Here is a 21,452-nt window from a genome sequence, read left to right as displayed (position 1 = left end):
AAAAAGAATGTAGCAGAAGTGACTCTGTGGCGGGCTAAGCCTAGGCCTTAAGAGGCATGTCTGCTTCCATGCTCACCCTGTTGGACCACAGCTGTCATGTGAAGAAGGCTGAGTGAGCCCGCTGGAGTCGTGAGGCCCAGCCCATAGCTGGTACTAACCGCCAGACAGGGGAGCAAGGCCATCTCTGGCCAGCTGGCCAGATGACTGCAGCTGCCTGACTGACCCCAGGAGAGACCAGCAGAAGAACCACTCAGCAGAACCCAGTCCAAACTGCTGACCCACAGAATCCTGAGAAAGTTGAATAGTGGCTGTTTTAAGCCACTGGATTTTGGAGCGGTTCGTTATGCCACAGTAGGCAATGCTACAGCTATGGGTTATGTGGAGGTGGGACCTCATCCTTTGGATACCCCCCTCCTCTCTTCCTCCTATGAGGTGCTGTTGAGGGGTCCCCAGAGCTTGGTGGGGAAGTTTGAAAGCCACGGGTATGTCCAGCTCCTCACTCTATAGCCAAAGAAACCAAGACCCAGAAATGCAAAAAGACATCCTGAGGTCACATTATTTGTTCGTGGCAGAGCCAGGACAAGAATGCAAGGCCAGTGACCTTCAGATCAGGGTTGTGACCATTATAGTACACGTCCTCCAACCCAGCCAACCCACCAACTGAGCATGTGTTTTATGCCAGGCACCTGGTTAGAGGTTTTAGATACCTTGCAGCAACTCCCTCCCTGGCGTTTAGAATATTTTACCCCTTGTACAGATGAGAATACAGTGTAGGAAGAAGACTGGCAAAGAGGGAGGGAAAGGGGAAGGTCCAGAGCATCGGGCCTCGGGCCCTTCTGTGGAAGACTTTAGCCCACGATCTCTGGAGCCAGACTCTCAGAGGTCAGTCCTTAGTCGGCTACTCTTGAGCTGTGTGACTGCTCTGGGGCTGCTTCTTCCTCTGCAAAATGGCATCATGATAGTTCCTGCCTGTGATGGTCGCTAAGAGTCAGCCCCCCTGAGAACCAGTTCCCCTCCCTCTCCTGGCTAACTGACCACAATTCTGGCCTGGGAGCAGTGCATTCTGCCTCAGGAGATGAATCCTGTTTGGTCAAAGCCAATCATGGCTCTTCTGTTCCCCTCTGCCACTCACTCCCTTCCCCAGCCTCCCTCACAGTCAGGGGTAGCCAATAAAGTATCTGGAAAAACATCTGTTCCCTGACAAAAAGGCTGAGCCTAAGAGAAGAAAGCCTTTTGCCCATGACCTCCTGCTTTTAAATGGGTGAGATGGCTGGAGCTGCAGCTGCTATTCTGTAACCGTGAGGTGACAAACAGAGGACAAAAGCTAACCTTGAAGATGGAGGAACAGAAAGGTGGAAAGGACCTGGGTCTTGAAGACATCACTGGACTGCTAAACCAGCCCTAGACCCCAAACCTCCATATTTCTCATTAGATAAACAACAGTAGCCTTATGGCTGAAGCTACCGTAGGCCCAGTGCCTCAAAGGATTAATGAAAGAACTGCCCACATGACTTCGGCAGAGTGCCTGCTATATAATAAGCACCCAGTATATGGTGTCTCTACCTGCCTCAGAGCCCCCTGCTGTACGGAGGAAGCGTTTCCACCCTCCTGTTCATGGATGGCTCTATGATTCAGAAAGGCAACATGGTGGGGCACCAGGCACCCTGGAGACGGAAAGACACCCTCACTAGCAGCTCCAGACTTCAGGTCTCAGCCCCGAGTGAAAGGATGAGCTCAAGGTGAGCAGTGAGGGAAAGTGAGGTGGCAAGTCCAGGCACCGGAACCTTCTCTGTCCACCTCCAGGACCCTTGCCTGTGGGCTGCCTGGGGTTATTAGGAATGGAGCAGCTCACACTACTGCTCCCAGCTCACACTGGGACCCTCCCTGAGCCACTGCTCCCGAAAGCCTTCCCTGATTAACCGGGCCACCCACAAAGCTTGCTGTGCCCCAGTGTCCTCACTCAACGTCTCTCCTCTGTGGGAACAAGCGTCGTCTGGTGCCTTGTTGAGCTGACATCTGAGTCACCCATTCCTTCTGTTCCCTCTTTATTTTTTTCCCCTTTTGTCAGCTTCCCCAACATACTGGATTAGGAACTCACCAAAAGCAGAAGTATCCTCTTTCCCCAATTGTACAAACTGACGGGCGACATGCCCACTCTGAGGGTCCAGTTTTCTTTGAAGAGCTAGGATTCCCCTACCACCACCCCCTGAAACAACAGTGGGTTCATGGTCAGGTCCCTGGGCTGTGAGGCAGGACACAGTGTCCCTCTTGGTGCGGACCCTGGCTTGCTGTGCCCTTCGGCAAGTCACTTCCCCTCTCTGAGCTGGCTTTTCCAGGCTAGCGAAGTAGGGGGACTAAAGGGTCCAGGACTCCTTCCTTCTAGAAGATTCTCTCCCAGCATCAGTGTCCTGGGGTCTTTCCCAAACCCCCAAGAGGCTTACATGAGGGTTAGTTTCACAGGTAAATTACTGCAATCCAGGAGGTTCGAGCCCCTGGCTGGGTTGGAGCCCTTCTGTATCCACCTTCAGCCAGAGGGGGTTTGGAAAGACCAACTGATTTCAGAAACAGCTGGGACAGAAATATGCTTAGGGAGAGAATTATGCAGCCACTGCATTCCCCTCCTCCTCTTCAAATAATTACATAAAAACCCAAAGCTAAATACACTCTAAATGGTTTTGTTTTTACTATTCCTTCTTGGCCCGGACAATCCAGAGCTGTGTCTGCTTTTCTACTCTTGTTATTTTAGGACTATTTTCCAGTCGCTTGGGGAAATTTTCCAATCACGCTCTTTAGGGCTGGAACAGAAGTGGCTGGTTCTTCCGAGGCACCACAAGTGCCTGTGGAGGTCAGGGGTCCAGTGGCCAAAGCCCCCTCTGGACACGCGTGGCCCACCTTTCCCATTACTGATAACGAGGCTGTAGCCTGGCATGGAGCAGCGTTTCTCATCCTGGCTGCCTATCAGAATCGCCCTGGTGGCTGAGCCCCGCTCTAAGCCAAAGAAACCCGCATTTCTGGGGATGAGGCTGACACACTGTGGTTTTTCTTAAAAAAAAAAGTCTTTGAAAGCAGTCAGTTGGTGGGTTCAAATCACCCTCTATCACTTAGTGGCCATATGACTGTCAGAGGTGGGTTTCCTCACTTATAAAATAGAGAGCCTGCCCCCTGTTCTGCAGGGCTGGTGGAAAGATGAGAGACGGTGCTTGGCACACAGGAGACCTGCTGACTATGCCTTCTTCCCTGGCTCTGGCATCCCGAAGGGGCAGGAAAGGGGTTTCACCGGTGCTTTCGCCAAACTATATTGGACATAACTGGTATTCCTTGGTCTCACAGCAGGGGAAGATGCCTTGAACGTGGGCTGGTCCATATTGCAACTCAGGCTACTGCAACTCTTTTTTTTTTTTGCGATACGCGGGCCTCTCACTGTTGTGGCCTCTCCCGTTGCGGAGCACAGGCTCCGGACGCGCAGGCTCAGTGGCCATGGCTCACGGGCCCAGCCGCTCCGTGGCATGTGGGATCTGTGGGATCTTCCCGGACCGGGGTACGAAGCCGTGTCCCCTGCATCGGCAGGCGGACCCTCAACCACTGCGCCACCAGGGAAGCCTTGCAACACTTGAGCTAACCCCTCACTACAAAAAGCAATCTTACAAGAGGTTTCTTTCACTAAAAGACCACCTCTTGGCCTAGAAGCAATGACACTTCAGTAGCAATGAACACACATAGCGCCAGATCTTGGTTTCTAACATTATTCTCCAATAAAAGGAACAAGGGTTCCTTGGAGAAATGGCCGATCCTAGGACTGAGGCAAGAAATATACAAGACAATGTGGAGCATCTTTTAGTGTAAGAAAGTAAGGAAGTGCTCTGAACAAACAAATAATCAAAACACACGCACAACGATGGGGTTATGTCAAAGGGACACAGGAGCCAACTGAAAGAGCTCCCGGTGGCCAAATTTGGAACAATTTGAGCAATAAAATAATTATGGTAGTATTGGATTATAACTCAAAGCATAAAATAAGTACCTATGAGTCTACATCGATATTAGTAAGTGGTCGAATAAATAAATAAATGGGGGAGAAGAGACAAATCTCTTGTGCGTAAGAATTTCAAGTAGTTTATGTAGACGCTCTGCCCTCAAGTAGGTGGAGCATAAATCCCCCCTCCCTGAGTGTGGGCTGTGCAGAGTGACTTCCTTCCAAAGCGAACTGTATGAAAGGGGGAGGAGAAGGAGTAACTTTACAGCGGAAACTGACAGCTGATCAAGGTCAACATCAACAGTGACGTCGTGTTGACAGTATGAACCTCTGTCATGATGTGATGAGAATGGGGCTGTGCCTATGGGATCTTCCTCCCCCAAACTCATACCCCCAGTCTAACCATCTGACAAATCCCAGGTGAGGGACATTCTACAAAACACCTGACCAGTACTCCTCAAAACCATCAAGGTCGTCAGAAACAAAGAAAGTCTGAGAAACTTGCAGCCAAGAGGAGCCTAAGGAGACCTATGACTATATGTGATGTGGTGCCCTGGATGGGATCCTGCAACAGAAAAAGACATTAGGTAAGAGCTAAGGAAATCTGAATAAAATATGGGCGTTAGTGAATACTAATGTATCAATACTGGTTCATTAATTGTGACAAATGTACCATACTCATGTGAGATGTTAACAGTGGGAGAAATTGGGTGAGAAGTACATAAGGGAACTCTCTGTACTGTCCTTGCAACTTTTCTATAAATCAAAAACTTCTAAAATAAAACTAAAAGAAAAAACACCCCAGCATTTGGGTGCAGGATGAATAAAGATGGCTTTTGATTGCCTTGCTCTGGATATACGCGAATCAGAAAGGGGCCAATATGTTCCCAGAACCTTATCAGAGAAGCAGGCTGCAGGAGATGGGGAGTAGTAGAGGGGGTGGGACATGGTCAAGGTCATACAGATATTTGGGACAAAGGGGTTGGATCTCCAGTCTCCTGACCACTGGCCCCAGACATGATGAAGCACTGTCTCTCACTGGTGCCATGAGGGGTGGGTCCAGGTTATCTCTGAGGACCCTCCGAACTCTCACAGCCTGGGGGCTACCCAGTGTCTATATCTTAAAAACGATGAAGCCATTGCACTGGTGGAATTTCAGACAGTTCCACGAGAGTGATATTATGCAGCAAAGGGCCTTCCCAGCATCTCCTGAAGATCATACTATGCAGACTCTGCTCTTACTAGCTGTGTGACTTCAGGCAAGTGACTTAACTTCTCTGTGCCTTCATTTCCTTATCTGGAAATGGGGACACTAATAACGCCAACCAGACAGAAGTTGCTGTGAGGATCAATAAGATCATGCAAAGAACAACTTTGGGTAAAAGTTGGCCAGTCTTTTATCAGAGTGTGAGCTTTAGGGCTTTGCTTTCTGCTTGAAAATACAGAAGCTCACGGGGAAGAGTGGGGTGTGAGGGCAGAGAATTGAACAGAAGGTGCATCTCCTCCAATTTTGTTGTCCTCGGGGCTGACCCAGTCCCTGTGGTCTCAGAGGGAGAGTAAGGGGGCAATAGCAGGAAGGGCCCGGCTGATCTCTTTTAGCCCATCACCTTCGGTCTTAACAGTAGCCTGTGGTCTCACTCCTGGGATTAGATTCAAGGCTCTGGACAAGGGTGTCACTTCAGGACCCAGCCTGAAGCTTTCTGTTTTCTATACTCAGCCCCTGAGTTGTAAAACAGCGACCTGGGTACCTCCACCTACTTGGGGTGAAGAGGTGTCTGGGCCTCTTGTAGCCACGGAGCCTGGGATGAAGGCTTAAAGCCTTGTGTGATGTGTGCTCACCTAGAAAGTAAACACAGCCACGTGACCTTCGTCCCTCACTGCAGGCAGGCCCTGAGCAACTGGCCCGGCTTTGCCAGCTCCCCAGAACCAGCCCCATTCTCCCTGCCACCCTTCATTCACTTGTTCTAACGAACACCCAAAGCCAGACATACCCTGCACCCAAGCCTGAGCCAGACGCTGGCATTGCAAGGCAATGAATGCATCTTGGTGCTGCCCTCCAGCGACTCCAGTTGGCTCCAATCCCTGCGGTCATGCCCTCTTCCCTCCCTGTGTGCCCCAGCCCAGCTCATGCCCACTTCTGGGGCTCAGCCTGTGCTGTTCCATCACCCATCCACCCACTCAGCTCCCCCATCCCAATCCTGCCCGTCCATCCTGCATGGCCCAGCTCGGCATCTGTCTCCTCCAGGAAGTCTGCCCAGATCAGCCCACCTGGACAGGCTCCCCGCCTCCTCTAGGTCACTCGCTGTCCTGCCTTTTACCCAGCACTGAGACATCCCCTCCCCATGCCTTCCCATTCATATCCGTGCATGAAGCCCCCACTAGACCCTCTGAGAGGACAGTGGTAAGATCAGATTTTATCCATCTTTATAAACGTGTCTTATACCCAAACCCATCTGGTATTGACTGACCTCAAAACATTACTTCTTTTTCTTTCCGGCTACTAACCTTCACCCTTGGGAGGGGTGTGCTTTGGCTTAGCCGAGACTGGGATCAAATCTCAGCCCTGTAACTCACTAGCCATGTGACCCTGGGCAGGTGACTTCACTCCCAGTGGTAGAGGCTGCTGGGGCCCTGCCCACTCTTTTTAGTGGACCCCAGTCCTGCTTCCAACAGCCAGCTTGGCATCACTTTGCTCATCGGCTGTTTCTGGCCAGAGTCAGATTTTCTCATACCGAGAGCAGAGAGGTGGTGCTGGAACATGAATCCTCATCCCCCATTGCCTGGAACCAATGGCTATCATCAGTCAGTGGATAATATCATCTCCCTCAGCCCTCTGGGCAGAATGACCTTGAGATGTGTTTCTACCCTGGCTCCCAAAGTGCCCCAGCAGAAGCCAGCTCCACTGCCCCCAGGGGTAACCTGCATCAACACAGAACTTTTTTTGTTTTGTTTTGTTTTGCGGTACGTGGGCCTCTCACTGTTGTGGCCTCTCCCGTTGCAGAGCAACAGGCTCCGGACGCGCAGGCTCAGCGGCCATGGCTCACGGGCCCAGCCGCTCCGTGGCATGTGGGATCTTCCTGGACCGGGTCACGGACCCGCGTCCCCTGCATCGGCAGGCGGACTCTCAACCACTGCGCCACCAGGGAAGCCCAACACATACCTTTTATTAGCTGCCCTCCCTTCCTTGTCTTATTTCCCCCACTGGTGTCCCCTGGGGTCACCTCCCAGATCCTCTGCTTCTGGGAACCCCAAGGGCACTCTTCATAGCCACAGTTTCATTATCAGTAAAATGAGGATAATGGCAGAGTCCACCTCACAGGATTATGGCGAGGATTCAATGAGGTGACATTCATGCAACACTTGGTACAGGGCCTGCCGTTAATAAGCAATCTCCACACAGAACCACTACTGTTTTGAGTTGGGCCTGTCGTAAACTTTTTGAAGAGAGTATCGAACCTTTGGACAAAGTGGGCATGACTTACACCCAGTGCAGCTCACCTTGGAGACCCACTTGCCGTCTCCCGGGACGGTCCTCACTGTCTGGTCCACCCCCATCTACACGCATGCCTGGACACACCTCTCCTGATGACCAAGTAAGGTCCAGAAAATGGCCATTCGTCACACCACAACCTTGCACTTGGGCCTGTTTCTCAGCTGCATCCTCCCAAGAAGGGTGGGACGCTAATCCCCTCAGATCCTAATAGGAGAGTGGACGACCAGCTGGGGCTGCAGCCTGGGAATACCGACTGGAACACCTGCTGGTATGAATCCCTGATTTTATTTTCTATGCAGTTTCATAATCTGCTCTAAAGCCTCAGGCAGTTCGAAACTGAAAGCCTTTAGGTGGGGAGGAATGAAACAACAGATCTTGTTTCCTTGAGGATGCGGGTCTCCCTGCCTCCCCACCCTCGCCGCAACCCTCTCCCCAGCTGGGGCCATGCCTTGGGGGAGGCCTCCCCTGGCCCCGGAGGGATTCAGCTGGGTCTTTAGGCCTCTACGGTCCCCACTCACTATGGCAGGAGCCTCTGTGGGACTTCGTGGTACTTTGCTGGAGGCCCCATGAGTTCCAGTAATTCCAAAGTTCAGGTACAACTGCTGACTTGATGGATTTTATCTAGTCCAGGATGAATTAGTCTGCTAACTACCTGAGCCCCCTGTGTTTAGGAGCTTGGACTATTCCCCGGACACAGTGTAGCGATACACACCACATTGAGGGTAAGAACGGCAAAAAATGGCTATAAGATGCAATTCCATCTCGGTCAAATACAACCTGTGTGTATGATACAGCACAGGAGCTCCCCGACTGCTCAGGCACGCGATCGCTGTGTCCCCTGGGGGAGGTCACTTAACTGCTTCGTATTTCAGTTACTTCCTCTGTGAAATGGGTATATTAGTATTACCTACCTCAGAGGGCTGCTGTGAGGATAAACTGTGCTTATACACGTGACAGTGCCCAGAACACAGTAAAGTGCTTGGTGAATGCTAGCTGTTACAGATGTGGGTGTCTGCATGGAAGATGAATGGACAGATACGCCACACACGGCCAGCAGAAATGACTTCTGGAAGCAGACCGGTGGCTACCAGGGGCCAGGAGAAGAAGGAATGGGAGTAACTGCTTAATGGATACGGGGTTTTATCTTGGGGTGATGAAATGTTTTGGAACTAGATAGAGGTGGTGCTTGCACAACCTTGTGAATGTACTAAATTGTGCACTTAAAAAATGGCTACTTTGGGGCTTCCCTGGTGGCGCAGTGGTTGAGAGTCCGCCTGCCGATGCAGGGGACACGGGTTCGTGCCCCGGTCCGGGAAGATCCCACATGCCGTGGAGCGGCTGGGCCCGTGAGCCATGGCCGCTGAGCCTGCGCGTCTGGAGCCTGTGCTCCGCAACGGGAGAGGCCACAGCAGCGAGAAGCCCGCGTACCACCAAAAAAAAAAAAAAAAAAAAAAAAAAAAAGGCTACTTTTGTGTTATGTGAATTTCACCTCAATTTAAAAAAAGCCCCAAACAAAAAAAGACTTCTGGGAAATAGGTTAGGTGAAAAAGAGTGGGTGGCAGAGACCGTTATCAGACACTTTACTTCTTACTTTATCACTTCTGTCCAGCTTGATATTTTTTTTACAGTAAATACTTATATGTATCACTTTTAAAATTAAACAAATTAAAAACAATTTTAAAGGAAGTAGCACGTAAGAGAAAATTCATGGTGCGTGGCATCTATCTTCCTCTGGAATGCTTACACCACGAGGAGGAAAATACTATTAATGGCCCCATTTCAAAGTGAGAAAAGTGAGGCTCAAAAAATTGAAGCCATTTCCCAACTCACAGAGCTTGACTCCAAAACAAAACAAAACAAAACACTTTCGATTCCATCACACAGCCCCTCATATTCACATGTAAAATAAGGGGGTGTAAAATGATTTCTCAGTTCCCTCCGGCTCGGAGACTCTCTAGTCCCTGGCTGAGTTCTCAAAGTGTCAGTCCTGCCGCGGGCACCCATACGCCCAGAGAGCCCCCGCCAGCCGTACAGCCCCAGTGGGACACCTGCTCCCCAGAGCAGAAACCACACCTCCCACCAGTCCCTTGCTCCTGAGTTCTGGTCGAAAAGCTGATAAAACCTAAGAAAAGAGAGCAAATGGGCAGCTGTCCAGAGGGCAGCTACTTCCGTGGGAGCCCGCGCAGTTCCCGACAGCCGTGCCCCACCTACCGGCCATGAGAGACCCCGACTCACCCCGGCCGCCTCCCGGTGCAGGATCCTGGTCGCCTCTGCCCGGCCCAGACCCACGTGCAGCCACACCGGGCAGGTCTTGACGAGCTTCTCCAGGACGCTGATGCCCCGGAGAGGAAGGCAGTTCTTCGGAGTGACTGGCAGACGAGGCCCCACGCCATCTTCCTCCTCCTCTTGCTGTCCCTCTCCTTTGCCAACATCTGGAATAGGACTGAGAACAGAATCAAATGACCAGCCCGTCCTGCCGCTAGCCCAGAGAGGGGTTTACAACAAACGGCGACTCACTTCAACCATGCTTATTTATTCAGCATCTAGGTAGCCTGGGGCCCTTTGGGGAATTAAAAATGAACAAACCGGGATCTTCGCCTTAAGGCGCTTATAATAAAACGAGTGAGACATACACAGAAAAAACCAGCTGTAGCACAAGACTGGAATAAATATAACAGAAGCACAGTGCAACGGAAGTAGCTAATTCCAAGCCAGGGTGGGTTCAGGAAAACAACGGCATTTGAGCAGAGCCCTGAAGAGGGTTTTTAAAACTTTTTAATTGAAGTGTAATTTATACACAGTGAAATGCACTAGTCTTTAGTATACAGTCAGACAAAGTTTTACGTATGTCTACACCCGTGTAACTACCACCCAGATCAAGAGAGAGAGCTGTGTTACCCAATACCATAGCCACTAGCCACATCAGATCTTAAGTGAGTTGTCTGAACTGAGACATGCTCTAAGTATAAAATACACACAGGATCTCAAAGATTTGGTATGAAAAAAAAAAAAGACCACAAAATAGTTCACTAATAATATTTTACATTGATTGTATATTGAAAGGATAATTTTCAGATATATTGCGATAAGTAAAACATTATTAAAATTAATTTCACCTACTTCTTTTTACTTTCGGTGTGGCTACTAGAAAATTTAAAACCAAATATGTGGCTTGCATTATATTTCTATTAGATATGCTGATACAGACATTTCCAGAAGGCTTTCTTGTGCCCCTCCCAGTCGACACTCCCTGACCCCCAAGCTGACGATGTAAAACGTCAGGATCCCTGGGGAAAGGAGCAGAATCACAGGCCTGAGAAATGGCAAGACAAAGTAGAGGTCCAGTCTAAGAGATCCCAGACCGTTCCCAACACGCTCCCTCCACCCGACCCCCTACACACTGGCATGTGAGTTTTGATTCCAGAAAAGGAGGAACAGCATCTTGGTGCCTCAAATCCTGAGTCGGGTGGGCTGTGTGGTCTGTTTGCCTTCTACCTGAGGAACGAAATCTCAGGATATCTGCAGGGGTGAAAACCTTAATCAGACAGAAGGGGCTAGTTATAAAGCCAGGAAGATGTGGCTGGTGCCTCTCCTTTGCTCCATGTCCCTTGATGTTGCCCACGGGCACCAGAGATAAAGCTGGTTGTTAAGGAGCTGCCGGGGGGGTGGGGCGGGAGGAGGCCAGGATGAGCCCTGTTAGAGGCACAGAAAAGTGGAATCATTTGCTGAGGTCAGAGGGCAGCGGGAGCCAGGAGTCCTGACGAGGGGATGAGCATTTCCTCAAGGGGAGGGCGAGGGTCCTGGTGGTTCTCTGGGTGGTGGGGAGACTGGGAAGTGTGGGATTAAACAGGTCTAGCGGTGTTGGGTTTTGCAGAGACCAGACTAGAAAGGTACGTGGTGATGAGAGATCCGGCAATGTCAGTGTGCTAAAAATTCCCTCCTCTGACGCCTCCACTCTAAACCTTCCGAGGAGCCCTCCCTCCCTGGATGCTGCGTGTGCCGTGGGTTCCTACTGATTTCCCCTCTGGGTCCACACAGAAGAGTGTGCCACGTCACCAGGCTGACAGGAGTGTCCCAGGCAGCTGCAGGCGTCATGGTTCTGGAAGGGGCAGCAGGGCAGCCCCATGGGTGTTCACAGGCTGTGGAATTGGGTCTCATTTGGAGCTCAAGGCCAGGGCGGCCCAGCTCATACTGATGTGACCTCTTCCCAAGCCCTGAAATGCGGTCCAGCATCTCCTCTGGGAAAGCAGTGAAAACAGTGGAGGCCAGAATTACCCAGAAACAAGCATTCGGGGCCTGTTAGGTTTTTCCAACCTCCCTTGGAAACACAAAACATCCTTGGCACCAAAAAGGCTTTATAATCATCCTAAAACCTTCTCACTTGGCCTAGGGCTTCCCCCAGAGGCCAGTTAGGACTCTAACGGCAGCTGGAGTGACAGCAATTGGCTCTCTCTCTGCCACTAACTAGGCTTAGGTAGCTTAGTTAAGTCCATGGGTAAGTCCGTTCCCTCTTAGGGTCTCAGTTTCTGCATCTATCTGCTTCTCAGACTAAACCACTCAAGAGGCCAAAGGCTCTTGAGATATTGCTTTCCAGGAACTGCCCAAGTCTTCCAGTGTTCTCCTTTCCCGCTGGGTGGGCCAAGGCAGGAGTCACAAGGGCTTGCTCAGGGCCCCCTAAGTGGTGGCTTGGCAGGACCTGAGGCTTGGAGTGGAAGCCGTAAGTGTCAAAGGCCGCAGCAAGGTCTAGACGTTACAGAAGGAGCAGCTGAGGCTAGGGGAGGTTTGGGCCTTGCACCAGGTCACAGGAGCAGCAGAGCCCTGAAGGGACAGAGTGACACGGACACCTGCTGTGACCAGGCCAAAGAATGGTAACGGGACCAGGAAGTTGCCTCCTAATCTCTGAGTCCCTGCTGACCTTGGGCCTCTAGATGCCCATTTGCGACCATTAAATGCTGGTGCTGATGCTGGGGCTCCAGGCTGGACTGCCGGGCTCGAGCAGGAGGGCAGAGATGTGAACGCCCTGAGCCGGCACCCAGGCAGGCTGCTTCCCTGCCATGATTACTGTTGTTAAACAGCTTGGCCACACCAGCTCTAACTGCCAGGGACCATCACTGAGCCCACAGTGGATATGTCATCTGCTGGCACGGTCGGCCACCCCAGCTCCCATGCCCTCCCTCTCACCAGCCAAGATCCAGCTGAGGGCCCTGCGGAGGCAGCCACGGGGGCCCCGGGTAATTAATGGCACTGTTAGCGCAGAATAATGAGCCTAAAAACTTTAGAGCAATTCCACCGGAAAGACAAACCATTCCATGACTGTTTTCCTTCTGCTTGCTCACGGGAAGTAGAGCAATTAGCTCTCATCAGCAGTCCTAACAGCCTTCCAATTCAAGGGGCGGGTCGTCCGTGCTGCCCCACCCAGACGCAGTGTGGTCAGACACCAGGGAAACCTTTGCCCTGGTCCACAGGGACAGGACCTGGGCTCAGCATCCTGGCCTTAGCTCCCAAGGGAAGGAGTGACCTGGCGTGGTGCCGCATCCAGTCACCGGCCTATGCAACCTGGGTGAGGTGGAGAGGAGAGCTCTGCTCTGGGGTGGAGAGGCCGCCCGAGGGGGCCACCCAGGTGGTGTGGTGTCAGCTCGGGGTGCAGCACCCTGGCTGGATGCTGCCTGTGTGGAAGAAGGCCCCGCCGTTTCCCAGCTCATGAGGACGCCAGCTTCGGGCTGCCTGTGTGGGTCCCAGGGAAGCAGCTCAGAAAGTTCCAATGAAGCCTCATTGTAAGGAGAACTGAGGCCCCCTTGTACAGACTTGGCCGGAACTTGGGGGGAGTGTGGGATGGAAGGGGAGGACCAGGAAAAGGCCGTCTCCGTCCCACCCACGATCCTGACCTCAGGCAGGCCTCACCCCAGCTTCAAGGCCAAGTGGCTGTATTGAGATAAAGAGACCTGGTCCCAGCAATCAATGTTACGGGACGGCCTGATCACTCTGTGCAAGGTGCATGAGTATACAAATGACACGGAGGGCCAGGGTAGGAGGGGCCCTGGTAATGCCAATCAGGGCAGCAATGTGCCTCTTCATCCATAAGTAGCCCACAGCACACAGGCATCCTCACACCTACTGGAGCGGGCTGCACTGTGTCCCCCAAAGAGATATGCCCCAATCCTAACACCTGGCACCTGTGAATGTGACCTCATTCGGAAAGAGGCTCTTTGTAGATGTAGTTAAGTTACAGATGACATCATTCTGGATTTAGAATGGGCCCTAAATTCAATGAGAGACAGAGGAATTCCCTGGAGGTCCAGTGGTTAGGGCTCCGCGCTTCCACTGCAGGGGGCACGGGTTCGATCCCTGGTCAGGGAACTAAGATGTCACAATCCACGTGGCGTGGCCAAAAAAAAAAAAAGACACAGAGATACAAGAAAGCCATGTGAAGGCAGAAGAAGAGAGTGGAGTTATGAGTTTTGAACACTAAGGATTGATGGTCACCACCAGAGGCTAGGAGAGAGGCATGGAACATATTCTTGGTTTAGAATCCGCCTGCCAACGCAGTGGACGCGGGTTCGAGCCCTGGTCTGGGAAGATCCCACATGCCGTGGAGCAACTAAGCCCGTGTGCCACAACTACTGAGCCTGCGCTCTAGAGCCCCTGCTCCGCAGCAAGAGAAGCCACCACAATGAGAAGCCCACGCACTGCAACGAAGAGTAGCCCCTGCTCTCCGCAACTAGAGAAAGCCCGCGCACAGCAACAAAGACCCAATGCAGCCAAAAATAAATAAAATAAATAAATAAATAAATAATAAAATAAAATAAAAAAATAAAGACGAGGATACTGAGGCACAGAGAGACTAAATAGCTCATCCAAGGTCACACAGCCTATAAGTGGCAGAGCTGGCGTTCAAACCCAGACAATCTGGATCCAGAGTCTGTGGTTATAACCTCTACACTATTCTACTTCTTGAAGAAATTTTAAAAATTTCCCGTGTATATGTATCCTTGTAGTACCTGGCAAAGAAAGAGCGTTCATTAATGTTTTTTATCCCATTTGGAATATATACAAACACACACTGAGACACAGAAATATAACTATACACAAAAATAATTTCCTGAAGGCTCTGTGAGACATCATTAAGGACAGTTATTTCTGAGAAGTGCAGGGGAGTTGTTTCAAATTTGCATGCTAATTATGCATTATTTATAGGATTAAAACTCATTTTAAATAAATATGTGAAAATACATCTGTTTGTCACAAAAATGCATGCAGGGTGGAGACCTGTTGGCTTTGGGGCCTCCCGAGCCCGCGTGTCATCCCAGCTCTGCACTGACTCGCTAAGGGGCTTAACTGCCTACATAACCACGCTGACTCCGGTTTCCTCTTCTGTAAAACGGGGAGTAAGTAAAACCAGCGGAGAGGGTTTCTCTTGGGCGTAAATGAGATGAGAGGGCACACCGTGCTTGATGATTATCTCTGGAGTGATAAAGAGCAAACCTCTAAGAGCTGTAACTGAACTGCCTGGTGGGGCTCCTGTGCCCACCGTGAGCCTCCAGAAGCCCAAAGCCTTCCTCCTTTTGAAATGGCACCGACTTCTCGAGCTGGGGCTGGACCGTCCAGAAGCCCCAGAGGGGAGTTTTCTCTGTCTCTGACCTTGGAGGCCCGGAGAACCAGCCGTGCCTTGACACTCCCAGGGTGAGGGAGGATGGTCGCTCATTGCTGTCCCCCACCCCCACCCTCTCCCTTCTCCTCCATGCTGACTGCTCTTAAATGAAATGACTCCCTCTGTAGAGAGAAGAAGGGACCAGATGACAGGGACAGGCGTGTAGGGGTGTGGGGGGAGGTGGGATGTTGCAGGAAGAGGCAACAGCCTCTCAGTGGACCCCTCTCACGACAAACTCACAATCAGAGATGCGGTGGTCATTTCACACACTCTGCATAGCCTGAAGATGAGGAACTAGGACTCACACAGCCTCAGTCCCAATCCCTGCCATATCTGGCCGTGGGACCTAGGACAAGGTATTTAACCTCTACGGGCCTCAGTTTTCTCATCTGTGTAATGGAGCTGGTAATACCTGCCACATGTAACATGCATCAAGCATCGTCTGATACATGAGAACACCTCAAATAGGTCATTATTCTACCTGGAGTAACCACGCACATGGTCATGCCCTGTTTCTCTTACGAACACCAGCAACATGAGAAATGGCCTAAGATAGGCGAGAGCCCATTGCTCAGCCCCTAAATGGCACTAGAGCACCAACGGGGTACAGCACTCCATGAGAATGAAGACAGTTGCACCTGCTCTGAAAATGATTTCCAAAATCTAAAAGAGACGGAGGTGCCGTAGCCCAGGCCCCAGCAGCCCCACTCCCAGGACGCACACGGGATAAGGAGATGATTGATAATAGAAGCATTTATAGGGAGAGAAAATGGGGACAACCAAAGTCTGTCCATGAGAGAACGAGAAATAAGTTGTGATTAGTCCACCCTGGACTAAGGCACAGCTGCTGAAAGGTAGGAACCAATCGCTACACAGTTAAATCTCAAAATCCTGTCAACTGCATGAATATTAATTCCCTGATCTTGATTCTTGTGCTGAGGTTAGGTAAGAGAATGCCCATGTTTGGGAAATACCCACTGAAATATATGGGCGTAAAGAGGCACAGTGTCTGCAAATTACTGTCACAAGGTTCAAAAAAAAATGAAGGAGACAGAGAGAACCAGCAGATGTGACAACATGTTGATAACTGGTAAATCTGAATGAAGACTGTACTACAGGAATTCATTGTACTAACCCTGTAACTTTTCTGGGAGTCTGAAATTATTTCAAAAGAAAAAAGTTAACGAGTTTTTAAAGTCAAGCAAACCAAATCCCCAATGTTGAGTGAAGAAAGCAAATTACAGAAGGAATGAAAATATTTCTATAAAGTGTAAAAACGTACACAACAGTTCTGTGTCTTGTTTGTGGGTACCCATGCACACCAAATTCAGGATAATGGTGACCTCGGAGGGGGTCACCTCCGAGGAAGAAGAAATTGGAAGAAAATGGGATCAGGAAACTGTGTGAAGGAGGCTTCAGCCAGTTCTGTAATGATTTGTTTGCTTGTAAAACATCTGAAGCAAATATGACAAAAGGGTAGGATTTAACAAAGCTGAATTACGGGTGATCAGGGCATTGCTATGTTTTTCCTCTAGATTTCACTAACTTTGAAATATTTAATTAAAAAGCAAAACAAAAACTCCACATGCACACACCTTCTCCCAAGTTCCCAAAGCATGTCACAAGCCAAGGCGATATAGAGCGGGGTGGGGGGTGGGGGGGGTGGGGGGGGTCTCTGAACACCTAAGCCTATTCTTTCCACCAGGGCAATTTCCCTGGGATTCACTCCCGCTATTTTTTCTTGGCATTTTTAAGTCAGTTCTGGAGCCTTGAGGGCCTGTGTTGAAAGGTCATCAAGATGAGTCCATTCAAAGAATCAGGCCCCAGGGGACTTTTAGGAAAATCCTCTGACAGCTGCCACAAGGTCACCAGAGCAGAAGCCAGAGGAGGTCACTGGGGCTGTTTCTCTGCACTGTGGCAGCACAAGACTTGGGCCAAAGAGCAGCAGCTGATGCCAGAGGGAGTAACAGCTTGGAGTTCCAACTACAGGTGAAGATGCCAACAGGAACAGTCCAGCACGGGCGGCAGGCATCTGGGGCTGGGAGCCGCCTCCTCCGGAGGCTCTGATACGATGAACAAACACCCCTCCTGGGCTCAGTGTCCCCCACTGTAAACAGGAAGGCTATGCCACTGAGAAAATAAAATTCATATTTTATGGCAAGACGAGAAAATTTAAACATAAAAGTTTTATTTGCCGGTTTGGGCCTCCTCCCTCCTCTTTAGTGTGTGCTGTGCATCTGCATTAACCAGACCTCCTTAGGAGATAACATTCCTTCTTAATCTTGTAAGGGGCCACGATGACCCATGACCCACTGCGTGCTTTGTAATGTAGATCTGGACTGTGTATACTGTCAATTATATGTCATTTGAGTATGGCCCTTTGTCTCAAAAACGTATCTACCTGTGTTTTGACCTCTAAAGGGTGGAACAGTTTTCAGAGCTCTCTGAAAGACTGTCTCCAGGGTTATAATGCTCAGGTTGGCTCAAACAAAATTTTCCATTTCTTTCCAGATCAACTACTGATTAACCCTTTCATCTACACCACTTACCTCAAAGGTTGTGTGAGGGTCAAATGGGACAGCATAAGGAAGAACCCAGACACAGCAGACACTTAAGTGGTAACTCCTAGATGAGATGGAGAGCTCAAGACAGTTCATGGGGGAAGTCAAGGCTCTTCAGACCCTGGGGCAGAGGAGGGAAGGGGTTCCCGCTGGTAAAGGAGAAGGATCTGGGAACTTTAGGGGTGGGGGAGCCCCCCTGGAACTGAGTTCCCCTGCCAAGTTTATGATTAACCTCAATCCAAAACTTTATTCCCTTTCTTGTCCCGCCCCTGTTCCCCTCAGGATTGAGGTGTATCAAAGAAAAGTGGAAATTAAAACTGAGTAGGGCACTGTGGGGCCTTCCTGGATACAAAAGCCCCTCGGTGTCCCCCGTTTCTTGTTTGTAGAAAAAGGCTTTGGTCTCCTAGGCCTTCCTTGAGTTCCAAAGAGCAGATTCAAGCAGTTACTAATTAGGGAAGTGAAAGAATGAAGAAACAAAGGGAGAGTAGTCAATCAAGAAAAGTAAAGACAGCTTAAACAATAGTTCAGTGATAAAACAGAGTCCTAGTTCCTCCTCAAGGGATATACATAACAATCGTTCTGCAGAAACTAAGACAAGCCATCCAGGTGGAGGATGGTGACTACATGCTGACCATAATAAGCAGTAGACCCCAGACTGGCTGGAACCAGGTTGATGCTTAAGATTCCCAAAACACCACCCTGATACCTCACCACCAACGAATCAGAAGATCCCTGAGCTGCAACCCTCACCCCAAATGTTGCCTTTAAAAACCCTTCCCTGGGCTTCCCTGGTGGTGCAGTGGTTAAGAATCCACCTGCCAATCCAGGGGACACAGGTTCGAGCCCTGGTCCGGGAAGATCCCACATGCCATGGAGCAACTAAGCCCGTGCGCCACAACTACTGAGCCTGCACTCTAGAGCACGCGAGCCACAACTACTGAGCCTGCGTGCCACAACTACTGAAGCCCGTGTGCCTAGAGCCCGTGCTCCGCAACAAGAGAAGCCACCGCAATGAGAAGCCCATGCACTGCAACGAAGAGTAGCCCCTGCTCGCTGCAACTAGAGAAAGCCCACGCACAGCAACGAACACCCAAGGCAGACAAAAATAAATTAATTAATTAAAACAAAAACTAAAACAAAAAACCCTTCCCTGAAAGCCATTGGGGAGTTCGGGTCTTTCTTTTGAGCATGAGCTGCCCATTCTCTTTGCTTGACACCTACAGTAAGCGCTGTACTTTCCTTCACTACAACCTGGTGTCAGTAGACTGGCATTGCTCTATGTGGGTGAGCGGACCCAAGTTCTGTTGAGTAACAAGCATACCGAAAGACCTGTTGGAGCAGTTGGTCTGGATCAGTGATGTACTAGTAAGTACTGGTCTAGGACAAAAAAAAAAAAAAAAGTCCTGATATGTAGTGAATGCTGATTGCCATTGTAAGTACTCCCACCATGGCTGATAACAAGCTATCAATGGCTTAACAATTAGCTTAAAGTTCCTAAATATTGAACAATAGGCCTTTGTGAACCTATCAGCTGCAGCACACCCACTGGAATTTTAACACTGTCCTCTACCTCAGATGTTCCCCTAACACTGGAGTCCTTTCTGTACCATCCCGACACGTAGTTGTATCTGTTTGAAGACCTCTAATGACGGGGTGCTCACTACCTCACTGGGAAACCCATTCCAAGAAGCAATCCTCAATTTCTATTGAGATGAAATCTGCTTCTCTGAAACTTCTCCTTTTGTTTCCTTCTCTACAATTTTTAAGGCCACAGGGACAACTCATCCCACTCCCACACAGCCCTTCAACTATGTGGAGAAGGCCAGCACATCTCCTCCCCCCACCCCTAGTGCCATCTCTTCTCCAGGTTGAAGAGCCCCCCTCTTCCACGTGGTGCCCAGAGGTAACATTTACCAGCTATTCCCCTATGGCCGACACTGCGCCCCACAGTGGTTTACACACATCGTCTCCATGAATTTGCATACGGGGTGGTTTGCTTTTTAATAATATTTTAAGGTGTACAATGCAATGGTTTTTAGTATAATCACAGAATTATGCAACTGTCACTATAATCAATTTTAGGACGTTTTCACCACCCTAGCAAGGAATCCTGTTCTCATTAGCTGTCATTCCCCATTTCCTCCTAATGCCCCAGCTGGTGTCAACCACTTATCCATTTTCTGTCTTAATAGGTTTGTCTTCTGATACTTCATATATGGAATCATACAATACGTGGTCTATATTTGGTTTCTTTCACTTGGCATAATGTTTTTAAGGTTCACCCCTGTGGTCACAGCTCACTGAATGCATCAGCGCTTTATTTCTTTTTATTCCCAAATAATATTCCATTGTATGGACATGCCACATTGTACGTATCCATCAGTTGATGGACATTTGGGTTATTTCCACTTTTTGGCCATTATGAATAATGCTGCTGATATTCAAGTATGAGTTTTTGTACAGATATTGTTTTCAATTCTCGTGGGTATATACCTAAGATTAGAATTGCTGGGTCATACGGTAACTCTATATTTAGCATGTAAGGAACTGCCAGGCTGTTTTCCAAAATGGCTAAATAACTTACAACTCCACTGGCCATTCAGGATTGTCCCAATTTCTCCATTCTCATCAACACCTGTTATTATCTATCTTTATAATTATAGCCATCCTAGCAGGTATAAAGTTGTATGTCATTGTGCTTTTTTTCTTCCAATTTTACTGAGATATAATTGACATACAACACTGTATAAGTTTAAGGTGTACAGCATAATGATTTGGCTTACATACATCATGAGAAGATCACCACAATAAGTTTAGTGAATATCTCATTGTGACTTTGATTTGCATTTCTCTGATGTATAAGTACGTTGAGAATCTTTTAGTTATTGGCCATTTGTATACATTCTCTAGAAAAATGTTTATTCAGATTCTTTGCCTGTTTTAGAATTAGATTATTTATCTTTTTATTATTAAGTTGTTAAGTTCTTTATATGTAGATTCAAGTGCCTTATTAGGTGTTTGGTTTGCAAATATTTTCTCCCATTCTGTGTATTGTCTTTTAATTTTCTTGATGAAAAGGTGAAGGTGTCGTTTGAAACACAAGTTTTTAATTTTGGTGAAGTCCAATGTATCTATTTTCTCTTTTGTTGCTTGTACTTTTGGTGTCATACCTAAGAAATCAACACCTAATTCAAGATCATGGAGATTCACCCCTGTTTTCGTCTGAGACCTTTGACACTTAGGTCTTTGTTCCATTTTGAATTCACTTTTGTGCATGGTGTGAGGTAGGGTCCAACCTCCTTCTTTTGCATTTGGATATCCTGTTGTCCCAGAGCCATCTGTTGAAAAGACTATTTTTTCCCCCATTGAATTTTCTTCACACCCTTGTTGAGAATCAGTTGATCATAAATTATGGAGTGGTTTTGAGCCCCTCATCTGCACTGTTTTTATCCTTCTGAGTATCCACTGTTTTATCATCCTGTCTTTCTCCATCTGAAATGTCGAGTCTCGAGCAGGGAAAGGATTCCCCAGGTGTGCCTTGAGCAGCTCAGAAAGGAGCATGACCATCACCTCCCTCAATCTAGATAGTTTACTCCTATTAACATGACCTAAGACAGCATCAGCTTTTCTGCAGCTGCATATATAACATTCTTGGGGAACTACAGGAAATCTTTTTGGATTCTGAGGTTGCGTTCACACGGTGGAAAGGAAGGGAGATAACAAGAGTTTAGCAGATGAGTAGTTACGTGCAAATCCTGTATTCATCAGGAGAATAGG

At 49.1% G+C, this 21,452-nt stretch overlaps 1 protein-coding gene across 1 annotated transcript in view; it reads right to left on the bottom strand.

Moving 5' to 3' along the window:
* Nucleotides 1-21,452, bottom strand: part of RIN3 (Ras and Rab interactor 3) — a 118,560-nt gene that overhangs the window by 72,739 nt on the left and 24,369 nt on the right. Inside the window, exon 2 of the mRNA XM_030883518.3 lies at nucleotides 9,702-9,909. Coding sequence (XP_030739378.1) covers nucleotides 9,702-9,909 — 208 coding nt within the window. The remainder of the gene's footprint in view (nucleotides 1-9,701; nucleotides 9,910-21,452) is intronic.

Source organism: Globicephala melas, chromosome 2 (genome assembly GCF_963455315.2).
Source record: "Globicephala melas chromosome 2, mGloMel1.2, whole genome shotgun sequence".
NCBI lineage: Eukaryota > Metazoa > Chordata > Mammalia > Artiodactyla > Delphinidae > Globicephala > Globicephala melas.
Note: the sequence above shows the minus strand (reverse complement) of the source record. Positions and strands in the feature narration are given on the sequence as shown.